Source organism: Typopeltis vanoorti, chromosome 1 (assembly GCF_054136105.1).
Source record: "Typopeltis vanoorti isolate ZY-2024b chromosome 1, IOZ_Tvanoo_1.0, whole genome shotgun sequence".
Classification (NCBI taxonomy): Eukaryota; Metazoa; Arthropoda; class Arachnida; order Uropygi; family Thelyphonidae; genus Typopeltis; species Typopeltis vanoorti.
This window is the reverse complement of record NC_143549.1, coordinates 12,152,876-12,165,921: the sequence shown is the minus strand read 5'-3', so window position 1 is coordinate 12,165,921 and position 13,046 is coordinate 12,152,876. Positions and strand designations below refer to the sequence as shown.

At 35.9% G+C, this 13,046-nt stretch overlaps 1 protein-coding gene across 4 annotated transcripts in view; it reads right to left on the bottom strand.

Moving 5' to 3' along the window:
- Window positions 1-7,137: 7,137 nt before the first annotated feature.
- LOC150109786 (uncharacterized) overlaps window positions 7,138-13,046 on the bottom strand; it is a 1,408,745-nt gene continuing 1,402,836 nt past the window's right edge. For all 4 annotated transcript variants that reach the window (XM_090396626.1, XM_090396635.1, XM_090396653.1 and 1 more), the window contains one exon: window positions 7,138-7,949. In XM_090396626.1, coding sequence (XP_090252752.1) covers window positions 7,576-7,949 — 374 coding nt within the window. In that variant the 3' untranslated portion in view covers window positions 7,138-7,575. The remainder of the gene's footprint in view (window positions 7,950-13,046) is intronic.

Sequence of the window (13,046 nt, the reverse complement as noted above, 5' to 3'; positions counted from 1 at the left end):
TTTTTTCAATTATCGTTACACGAAACAAATAAAATGCGATCTAACGCTGATATTCATTTGCGTTTGTCATTGCTATTGATACGAAACTTTTATTATTGGTGTTTGTTCGTGGTGAGGATGAAATATTTTTAATAAAGCAATTTTTTAATATGGAAATTTATTTATTAATAAATTTGTTACTGATTAGGAAAAAAATTTTTTTTTTTTAATATATATATATATATATATATTAAAAAATTCTGATGAAAATTTTAAGTGGGGGTGCTGCATATATATATATATACAGGGTGTTCGGGATAAATTTGACAGTTTCGTAAGGAAAAAGAAAATCTTCTTTGTATCTATTAAATTTAATGAATTGACAAAAAAACATTACAGGCAGAGTTAATTACAATACTATCAACAAGATTTACTCAAAATAACCACCATTAGCATCGATCACAGCTTCAATTCTGCTTCGGAACCTCGAACAAGCTGATGCTACAGTCTCCCTGGGAAGGGCCGCAAAAACTGTTTTAATTTTATCCATTAACTGGGCTTTTGTATTACTGGAAGTGCGATTGGTGTCTTTTTCAACTGTGCCCCATACAAAATAATCCATGGGGTTAAGGTCTGGGGAGTTTGGAGGCCAAACATTTGGACTGGTGAAGTCGTAGAAATTTTCAGACAACCATTTTTGACTTTTCCAAGAGGTGTGGCAAGGGGCCGAATCCTGCTGCCATACATACGGCCTACCATTGGCTACCCTTGTTATCCAGGGCTTGACTACAGTTAGCAACTCCACGAACAAAGCCCGAATTCCAATGCCAGGGTTCTTCAACACCTGTTCCTGCAGATTTGCGAGGAATTCTGCTGTACGAACGCAATCAGATCGTCTGCTAGGGATCTTTCTTCTTGCTACATCCTCGTAGTCGCCATTGCAAGTCTCTAGTTCATGCCTGATTGTTTTTACTGTATTCAGGGAGCATTGGGCAGCAGTCGTAATATCCTTATTTTGATGGCGGGCACGAATCATCATGATACAAGTTATTCTCTTCCATGATTCAGATGGGTTCCAGCTATCCATCCTTTCTGACATCTTGTATATGAATGAAGAAGGGTCCAAACTTTTAAATGAAGAGAAGTGTGTGTTAATACATGTAACTTACGGAAAAATATAATTAATTATAAATATGTCAAATTTATCCCGAACACCCTGTATATATATATATATATATATATATATATATATATATATATATATATATATATATATATATATATATATATATATGCAGCACCCCCACTTAAAATTTTCATCAGCTGCCACTGATGGAATAAGAGAGAAATTAGCCAAAACACTAAATTAGCTGTATACAAGACAGTGTTCAAACCAATTTTAAATAATGGATCTGAGAGTTGGGTTAGAAGTAAAACACTTGACCAAAGACTAGAGACTATGGATATGAGAGTCCTGGGAAAGATTAAGGGCATGAACAGATGACATCAATGGCAATATCATATTAAAAACAAGGATATTAGGAAAGAACGTGACATTGTCAGCATCCAGGAATGCATTAGCAGAGCTAATCTCAGGTAGTATGATCACTTAAACAGAATGGGAGAGGAATGATTAGCAAAACAAGTGTTCTGTGCTAGGTTGGCAGGAATAATACCCAGAGGAAGACCAAGATATAGGTGGATTGATACAGTAAACAGTGCCTTAGAAGACAGAAATATAAGACCTGATAATATTGGAGTCTTTGCAGGTAACAGACTGATTTGGAGAAAAATCGTAGATAGGTAATGATGTAAAGTTTTCATGTAATATCATATCCTGTATACACTCCTAGAAGGTATATATCAGGAATTTGATGATGCTGATGTTGGTTTATATAGTTGGTTTAATCCTTTATCCAAGTGTAAGCAAACAAAGTTTGCACCTGAAGACATTAATAAGGAAGAGTTTCTCATTGAGAGAAAAAAAAATTCAGAGTTTTATTTCTGTTGCTGCTACGCAAGACGAAACAGAGACATGGAAGAATGGTCTCCTTGAACTTTTGTAGTTTATTCTAAAATACAGTCTTTTGAACTCAGTTCCAAATATTGTAATACTACTGTGAAGTTTCCTCACAATTGCTGTAACTGTTGTTAGTTGTGAGAGGAGTTTTTCTAAATTAAAATTGATTAAGAATTACCTAATATCTACAATGAGTACCTTGTGTTTAAGAAATCTTGTCATACTGTCTATAGAACTGCAACTGAGTGATGAAATAGACTTCGACTATTTTGCTAACAGAAAAGCAAGAAAAATAACATATTAGAATGTTGGAATTAAAGTTATACTTCGAAAATAAATATAGTGTTTTAATTTATTTTCCTATATGTCATTTTGACTTTTTGTAGTATTTTTATTGAGGTGGCAAACTCTGAGACTGCCCCAGGTGGCAAAAGCTCTAGTTATTATGCCACTGCCTTCAAGCAAATATCCTTTTCTATCAACCTCCACATGACCATTCGGTCTCAAAACCACTATTTTGCTCTTCTGTTTCTACACTGTGTGGACAATTTCCTTACTATGATCAGCAGCCCATCCCCTCAACTTATTATTCTTCCTTCTCTCTAATATCCTGCATTTCTATTTCTGCCATGAGATCATTCTCATCTTAAATTTTTCAGTTATTCCAACAGTTTTTGTAAGAATAAACTTGATCAGTGAAAGAAGTTCATCTCAGCTGTTTCTGATGTTCCTGCAGTTTATAAATAAAGCAATCCTACACATCCACCTGTCTACTGTAATTTCTCAACACCTAACTTTTATTACCATGTTTCCACTTACCTCATTAAACTAGATTAATTATCCCAGGCCATCCTATTACTGTGCTGACTTCATGTGGTGTATGCGAGAGATTTATCATCTCATTCATCATTACTGCTCTTCTCTTCCACTCTGCATTATCATACTGGGACAACACATTTACTATCTTTCCTTGACTCATTCCTGCTGCACTATGTCTAATATCAAATCTCGTGCTACAAGATTCATGCTACCTCTTAGGTCATCCTAACCATTACTGTCCGTCTTCACTGCCATTACAGCAATCTCTATCATTCCACCAGGCAGGCACTCCTCTGGCACACTACTCTGCGCACCCCGAATCATCTAACTCCATACGTGACACACCTAACACATTATTCATCCTTTACTCGCTAGCATCCCTGACTTACAGTTTCCAATCTAATTCTTTCCTCATGTCCAAGTCATCTTAATCTGCAAATTCCGGTCAATATTATTAATAATTAATTAATTAATATTACTAATTATAAATATAATACATTGTACAGATACTTAATCTCATCTCATTTCTCACCTTATTCGACTCATTCTTCTAATTTTGTATTAATTTCATTCCACTCTACTTTATACACACTTTTTTGCATTCAGTAATCACACTTATTTTTGATTCTTCATTTGTACTGTATTTTCTTTTCTGCATTCTTGTCGTTTTTGTTCCATTACTTGTACTTTTTTTTTTTTGTACCAACAATCGTGCTCACTTCAGTTCTGTTGGGAATGAGATTGTGACTGCAAAAGAGCCTAATGGAACAAATATATTTCTGATCATCATCATCATCAAATTCCTGCCATGTACCCTCAAGGGGTGTACAGGATATGACAGTACTACATCAAAAAATTACATCATTACTAACTTCCTATCTACAATTTTCCTCCAAATCAGTCTGTTACTTGTCAAGACTCCAACATTATCAGATCTTATATTTCTATCGTCTAAGGCACTTTGTACCGTATCAATCCACCTATATCTTGGTCTTCCTCTGGGTCGTTTTCCTGCCAACGTGGCAGAGAACACTTGTTTTGCTAATCTTTCCTCTCCCATTCTATTTAAGTGACCATACCATCTGAGATTAGCTCTGCTAACGCATTCCTGGATGCTGACAATGTCAAGTTCTTTCCTAATATCCTCATTTTTAATATGATATTGCCATTGATGCCATCTGTTCACGCCTCTAATCTTTCTCAGGACTCTCATATCTGCAGTCTCTAGTCTTTGGTCAAGTGTTTTACTTCTGACCCAGCTCTCAGATCCATAAGTTAAAATTGGTTTGAACACAGTCTTGTATACAGCTAATTTAGTCTTCCGACTAATTTCTTTCTTATTCCATATGAATTTATTCAATTGACTTCCCACAATACCAGCTTTGCTGATTCTGTTGTCTATTTCTATATTTAGTTTACCATCTTCAGTAAAAATTGTGCCTAAGTAGCTGAAATGTTTTACTTGTTCCACAGGTTCTCCATTCACAACACAGTTGACATTTTCAATGATTCTGCCTATTTTCATTGTCTTTGTCTTTTTATTGCTGACCTTCATACCATATCTATTACAACATTTATTCAATTTAGTCAGAGAATCTTGCAGACTTGTAGCGGATTTATTTAGAAGTATAACATCATCCGCATAAAGCAAAGAGCTGACATTAAATCTCCAATTTTGATATCAGGTTTAGTACCACATTCCTTCATAATGTGATCCATATAGATAATGAATAACAGAGGGGATAATGTACATCCTTGTCTCACACCAGATTTAACATTAAACCATCTTCCTGTACTTCCTTCAATTCTAACTGTTGACTCACAACTCAAATAAAGACTAAGTATTGCTTGATATAATGCCCCATTGACACCATATAACTGCAGCGTATTGAATAGTTTCTCTCTTGGCACCTTGTCATATGCCTTTTCCAAATCGACAAAACTTAAATACAGATCTTTGTTATATTCCCATGCTTTCTCGACTATTTGTCGTAAAGTGAAGATCTGATCCTGACAGCCTCTATTTGGCCTGAATCCAGCTTGTTCTTCACCAAGCTTTTCTTCCACAATTCTTCTCAACCGTTTCTCAAGTATACTTGCATAGATCTTGCCAGGAACACTCAGTAGGGAAATACCTCTGTAATTCTCACATTCAGTTTTATTTCCCTTTTTATATATGGGTACTATGAGAGCTCTACTCCAATCATCGGGAATTCGTCCCTCTGTCCAGGCTTTCTGAACTATGCAGTGCAGCCACTGTAAGACTCTTATACCACCATACTTCAGCATTTCTGGTCGAATATCATCTACTCCTGCTGCCTTTCCACATTTCAAGCCTTTGATGGCTTTTTCGACTTCAAGTATGGATATGTATTCCTGACTGCATGCCTGGTCAGTGTTTTTTTATCACTGTGCTGTCATCACTGCTTGTTTCATTTAGCAGTTTTTCAAAGTAATTACTCCAAACTTCAAGGATATCTTTTTCTCCTGTTTTCATTTCACCTTTATCATCTCTAATTCCTTTTACAGCACTCTTTCCTCCATTCCTAAGCTTCTTCAACAACTTCCAGAATACTTTGCCACCTTCTTGATATTTATTTTCTATATTCTTGCCAAAGTCCTCCCATGACTTTTGTTTAGCTAGTTTTACACACTGTTTAGCTTTTTTACATTTGTCTCTGTATTCTGTAAGAGTAAAAGCTGACTTATTTGCCCGGAACTTTTGATATGCTTTCTTCTTTTCCTTCACTGCCTCATTAACTTCCTGTGTCCACCAGGGAGTTCTGATTTTTTTATCCTTGCACACAACCTCACCACATGCCTCTCTGGCAGAATCAATCAATGTTTCCTTCAGAGTTTGCCACTGAATCTCCAAGGTTTGATTCCTGTTCTCAAACTCTTTCATTTTCTTTTCAATAATATTTCTGTATTTTAGTCTACAGTTCACATCTGAGAGCTGCTCAACTTTTATTCGCTTTAAAACTTTCTTACATGTTATTCTTTTCAATATGAAATTCAATTTTATCCTGCTCAAGACTAAATAGTGATCACTTCCAATTTCAAATCCTCTGTACACTCTGGTGTCCTGCACCAGGGAGAAAACATCACTATCAACAATAACATAGTCAATGAGACTTTTCTTATTCCTAGCCTCTTCTCTCCATGTGAATTTGTGCACATTTTTATGTTGGAACATGGTGTTAGTAATAACCAGTCCATGTCCTGAGCAGAAATCCAACAGATATTTGCCATTATTATTAGCTTTGCTCTTTTCTCCAAATTTTCCCAAAATATTTTTGTATGTCTCACAATCATTTCCTACTCTACTATTTAGATCCCCAACAAGGACCAACTTTTCCTTTTTCATTGTGTCAGTTGCTTTTTCTAAAGCCTCAAAAAATTCCTCCACTTCTACCTTAGTAGAACCTTCTGTGGGACCATAGGCACAAATAAGTCTCATTGTCCAGTTCCCCATTCTCATATTTGCCCACATTACTCTACTTGAGACTGACTGCCATTCAAGAAGATTAGCCTCGTAGTTTGTGTTGAATACTATGGCTACTCCTTCTTTTCCTTGATTGTCATTGCCTGAATATAACATTTTGTATTTATTGCTCAGAAAGATCTCACCAGTTTTGGTCTTTTTTGTTTCAGTCACCTCTATTATGTCGATCTGGTACTTATCTAATTCCTCAGCCAGCTCCATTTCTTTGCCATTCAGGCTTCTTACATTGATAGTACCGATCTTTAACTCTGGTGATGTTGAGTTGGGGTTTGTTTTCAGATTTGTTCCAGTAGCTGACTTTTCGCTGTTCGCCCTGGTTCCCTGGCGAAAACAACGGGGGCCTTGTTTAACCGGGCGACGCCCCAGCCGGCATGAAATTTTGTCACGTTGTACCATCATTTTTTATTTTGGTTTAACCAATAAGAATACAATTTGGTCGGCTAAATCCCAAATTGCCAGCCCATCCTCGTTCGTTCAGTATCAAAGTAGATACCCAACAGGGTGCACCACGAGAAGGTGAGGATTGGACATTAGGTCAGAAGCCCTGGTCGGTTCTCCGCATTCCTTTAAAGGCTATGTGGAGGTCTCCTCTCAGTTATACAGCTTTGACCCTTAAGCACCCCATTTCTGATCATTTTCTCACAAATTATATAAGGATGTAAGTGTGTTAGTTTGCATGGATGTTGGTAGATAAGTGGAATACACTGTTAAAGAATGTTGTGAGTGTAAATACTGCAAAAGCATTTTTGAAAACTTGTTAGGAATTTAAGATATATGTATCACAAGCATCGTAGTATTCATGATGCACCTCCCATAATGAACATAATAATAATTTACTCTTAATTTCACATACATAATTCCATACATATATCTGTAACTATGTTTTGAAAATAGCTATCTGAGTTATTACAAAAAAAAAGTTAAACATTTATTAAAAACATTCAATACAGAATAAGTCATTTATTGAAATACATAGCAAAAAATGTTTCAACATATAATATACACACTGAAACAATTTTATTGTCATCACGTAATACTGCTGCTGCTGCAAGGTAAGAAACTTTTATAATCAATTTTAGAATTACAATCAATCATGGAATATTAGCATAATTCCATGTTCAAAAAAAATGAACATGGAATTATGCTAAGTTTTTATAATTTTGAAACTGTAGGATGACTGTCGTTTTGTCACCTGGTTTTGGAAATAAAAGAATTCTTGTTTTTATCATTGCTGATTAAGAAAATCAAATGGTCATTGTTGCTGCTGTTGAAGTCCCATTTGTTGTTGTTGTTGCTGCTGCTGCTGAAGTCCAATTTGTTGTTCCATTTGCTGCTGTTGCTGTAATTCAGTCATTTTCTGATGTTGCGTAATCATATCTTGTTGCTGTCTGATCATGTCTTGCTGCAGTTTTACAGGATCATATATATCCCATCCAGAGTTTTGTTTCCAAGATTTTGTGTTTGTTTCTTTTTCTCTTTCACCAGCACATTTTGAACATTCACACTCAGAAGGCTGCTGGACAGGTCGAGTCAATTTTGTTCCATCCCGACACACAAGATCCACAGTTCTGTTTATATATACTTTAACTTTACAGCACAGACAAACACTGGTGAACTCATTTTTATCTGCAGAAAAAAAAAATGCAAGTAAATTAAAATCCATTAAAAGCTGTTCAAATATATCATAAATGGATAACTTTAAATTTATTAATATATACTGTTCTAAATAAGTGGTTCTTTCATGGCATCTGTTGAAGAAATATACAAAACAGAATGTGAAAATGGACTACTAAAAATGTATGTAGAATGTTGACAAGGCTAGTATCTATAAATAAACAACACAATGCATAGTGCAGGCTTTTTTAAATTTAAATTTAAAATATTATTCTTGTTATTTCACTTGCTGAACCATTAAGGTTCTTGGTTGCAAGTACCAATTTCTTCCATTTCTTTCTTGAGCCCTTTTAGTCCAGTCTAGAATTCTCACCTCAGCTACATCTTTTGTGAATGTTATCCTCCCAGTGTCACCACAGTCCTTTAAGATGCTTGTTTTCCATCAAGTCTCATCTTGAATGCTTGTTAATCCATTATCTTTTCACCCATTCTGGTGTGACACCTCTGACCTGCTTATTGGAGGCCTGAAGTGGCTTGTAAAAGTTTCATGTTTGGTCTCTGGAGTAGGGTTTCAGGAGTATGTAAAAATAAATAAATAAATATATATATATATATATATACAGGGTGTTCGGGATAAATTTGACATATTTATAATTAATTATATTTTTCCGTAAGTTACATGTATTAACACACACTTCTCTTCATTTAAAAGTTTGGACCCTTCTTCATTCATATACAAGATGTCAGAAAGGATGGATAGCTGGAACCCACCTGAATCATGGAAGAGAATAACTTGTATCATGATGATTCGTGCCCGCCATCAAAATAAGGATATTACGACTGCTGCCCAATGCTCCCTGAATACAGTAAAAACAATCAGGCATGAACTAGAGACTTGCAATGGTGACTACGAGGATGTAGCAAGAAGAAAGATCCCTAGCAGACGATCTGATTGCGTTCGTACAGCAGAATTCCTCGCAAATCTGCAGGAACAGGTGTTGAAGAACCCTGGCATTGGAATTCGGGCTTTGTTCGTGGAGTTGCTAACTGTAGTCAAGCCCTGGATAACAAGGGTAGCCAATGGTAGGCCGTATGTATGGCAGCAGGATTCGGCCCCTTGCCACACCTCTGGGAAAAGTCAAAAATGGTTGTCTGAAAATTTCTACGACTTCACCAGTCCAAATGTTTGGCCTCCAAACTCCCCAGACCTTAACCCCATGGATTATTTTGTATGGGGCGCAGTTGAAAAAGACACCAATCGCACTTCCAGTAATACAAAAGCCCAGTTAATGGATAAAATTAAAACAGTTTTTGCGGCCCTTCCCAGGGAGACTGTAGCATCAGCTTGTTCGAGGTTCCGAAGCAGAATTGAAGCTGTGATCGATGCTAATGGTGGTTATTTTGAGTAAATCTTGTTGATAGTATTGTAATTAACTCTGCCTGTAATGTTTTTTTGTCAATTCATTAAATTTAATAGATACAAAGAAGATTTTCTTTTTCCTTACGAAACTGTCAAATTTATCCCGAACACCCTGTATATATATATATATATATATAATATTAATTAAAATAGAAAACAATTAGTAAAAGCCATTTCACCTGGAGAGTAGTAAATGAATAAAATGGAACAGTGCCTATTGTGAATGTTGAAAGATTTTTCCCTTGGTTATACTATACAGCATATCCTCAAAAATATGCTGTTGTAGCTTGACAACCTTAAAATTTTATTTCCTTGCTCGTTTAATTGGACTACCTGTAACCTTACTCTTGCTATATGATTCACATTGCCTCAAGTTTTTTTTATCTTCAATTATTTGACAATATTTTCATTTCTTTTCATAACTAGCTAGGTAAGTAATATTTATATTATTCCCCCAGGTAAGCATCTTTTGATGGCCTTAAATTATTATTATCATCAGACCTCCTCCATGGAATCAAGAAACTCGTCATGGAAGGTCTTGCACTCACATGCATAGGTCATCACACCTTGACTTAAATGCATTCGCCATAATTTCAGGCAATGCATTCCACTCAACCACCACTCTAAATGTAAAAGACCTACACTTCACTCCATTGCTCAACCCTTCTTATACAGCTACCAGGGATGGCCTCCTGTTCTCTCCCTCATCTCTAGCCATTCATGAAAAATGTCATGCACATTTATCTGGTAATAACCCTTTACCAACTTATATGTCTCAATCATGTCCTCATCCTCTTTCTATCCACAAGGCTTTGAAATTTGCATTCTCTCAATATATCCTCATACTCCATATTTCAGAAACCTGAAACAGGCTTAGTCAATTGTCTCTAAACTCTCTTCAACAAATCATCATCCTTTCGAAAATCAGACAACCAAATCTGTGCATAGTAATCCACATGAGGTCCAATCAAAGCTTTGTACAGTGGAATCATAACATCCTTACTTCTGGATGTCAGTGTTCTTGGCATGATTACCATAATTTGCTGTACTGTCCTTGCAATTTAGGAAAATGTTCCCAAAATTTCAGGTCACTATCCATCATTACCATCCCTAGATCATTAATCTCCTCCACCTCTTCTGTGATATCCCTCACTAATCTTATACTATGTATCCCCATCTGTGCTTACTAAATTTTAAAACCTTACACTTTGTTATATTGAACTGAAATCCTCACACACTCACCCAACCATCCAGTCCATTCAAGTCATCTCGCAAACTATAACATCCATTTTACTCCTCATAGTTCTCCCCAACTTTGCATCATCTGCAAACAACTGTACATCACCAATTATTTGCAGATGAGACCTTTTCCATGTCATTTACATACATAAAAATTAAACAACAATAGTTCTAAAACAGATCCTTGGGACACACAACTAGTGACCTCTCTTTTGGGACATCACTTTCCCTTACACAACCAATTTAATTACTAGCTTATCATGTAGCAATCTACCAAAGGCCTATGCAAAATCTAAATATACTAATGTATATGCACCACTTCTCCCCCCCCCTTGTTCAATTCATTTGTCACATTATAATAAGCAAGAAGATTGCTAAAATGCAAATAAAATAAAAAAAATAAAAAGTTTGCTAAATTAGCAAACCCATGCTGTCTATTAAAGAGAATTCTGCTACTGCTAACCTGGTTCTGAATTCTTGCCCTCATTAGCCTCTATAACACCTTGACGACAACTCCAGACAGGCAGATTGCCCTATAGTTTGAAGCCTTAGTCTTATCACCCCTTTATGATGAGGAACAATTTTGCAATCTTTTCCACTTCTTTTGAATTTGGGCCAATCTAAGTTCATATAATATACAATAATACTAATAATAATCATATTAAAAAGATAAGTTAAAGCTACTGCTAACTCCTTGAAACATTTCCTCATGATACGTGGTGATAAACCATCAAGTCCTATGGTCTTATTGATATCAAGTTTACTCAATTCCTCATATACCTTCTGCTCACTCAACATCAGTGGTTCTTCCACCTATCCTACTGTTCTGAAGTTCTGCATTGTATTACATTCACAAGGATGAAATACTTTAATGAGATGCTCATTTAATAGTTCTACTATCTCCTCAGTGTTTATCATTCTCCCATTATCACTGACCAATTCCATCCTCCCATCCTTCCATCTATAGGCCACATATAAAAAAACTCCTTAGGATTTCTTTTAGCCCCATTTCTTAACTGCTGCTCATGGCGCAATTTTTCTACCCTTACCAAGAAAGTCACCTTCCTTGTTTGCTTTTTGTACTTCTCATGTAACTATTGTCACTTTTTGTCAATCTTCTTGTGTTGCTTCCACAATGTTCTTTTCTTCTAGATTGCATGCTTTACTTCTTCAGTCATTCATTTTAACCTACCTTATACAATCAGTCATTGCCTCTGCCAGATAGCACTTGAGTATTGACCAAGCTGCATTGATTTCCTTCCCATCCAATTCCTCATTCCATGATATAGCTGCAAGCCACCTCCTGAGTTTGTCATAATCACTTGCCTTATAGATTCCACATGAGGCAAGTGATTAATTCCACATAATTAGTTCCACATAAGGCAAGTGAGATATGACTGGTCACCACTCAAGTGATCACTTCAATGATCACTTTTACCAACTGGAGGAAGATTTGACATTTACAATAATATCCTCTGATGAGATAATCAAATCACTCCCACTCCACACCATAGTGCTTCAAACCTCCATCGCTACGTGCACCTTGAATCTATACTATAAATGGGGACAACTCCTCCATGATCAACAGCACTCTTCCCCCCCTTTTTACCTTTCTGTTTTCACAAAAATCTACATATCTCTTCATCTCTGTTCCTGTCAGAATGGCAATTGCAATTTTACTACCTTGTACATTTGCCTGCTGTCTTACTGCTAACTCATTATCTTGCCATTATTGTATTTCATGCACTGAGCCATACCATCAACCATGTTCATTTCCATAACTATATCCACGATCTTTTGCCTACTGCCATTCACATTAAATGACATCTCATAATCCATAAGAATGTTACAGAGAGTTATGAAGAGAAGAGTCTGGGTGTGTAAGAGGTACACCCAAACTCTCTCTGCTCTCATATTAATCCTCTCCACATAGATATCTTCAATCTCTTCCCAAGAATATATATTGCATTTATGGCACCTAACCATTTTTGAAATATCTATGCCACTTACATTCATCTTTTGCACCAACCTACATCTCATTGCCATTTTTGCACACTCTCACAGCTACACACAAGAATTTAATTAATGCACCACTTTAATTAAACTGAACACTACCTACAGATCAATCACATCTATCATACAATAATATTTAATTAGCAACTTATCAATAATGCCACACAATTATAAAATTTCAACTTATCTTTCCACAGCTCTCTTGATAAACATGGCTCTCTCTTGGCCACCTAGTGGCAAAATTTTGTACACAAAATTTAAAACATCACTTTTTTATTATTTTTATTGCTCTGCCTTACACTCCACTGCTAAATTTTGCCATTACTTTCATAATTCTCTACCATATCTGTTTTTTACTGCAGATTCCCCAACTGTCTCTTATACTCTTTTGCAAGCTTAGATGGTATCTCTACTCTCATTAGAAAATTCATAATATT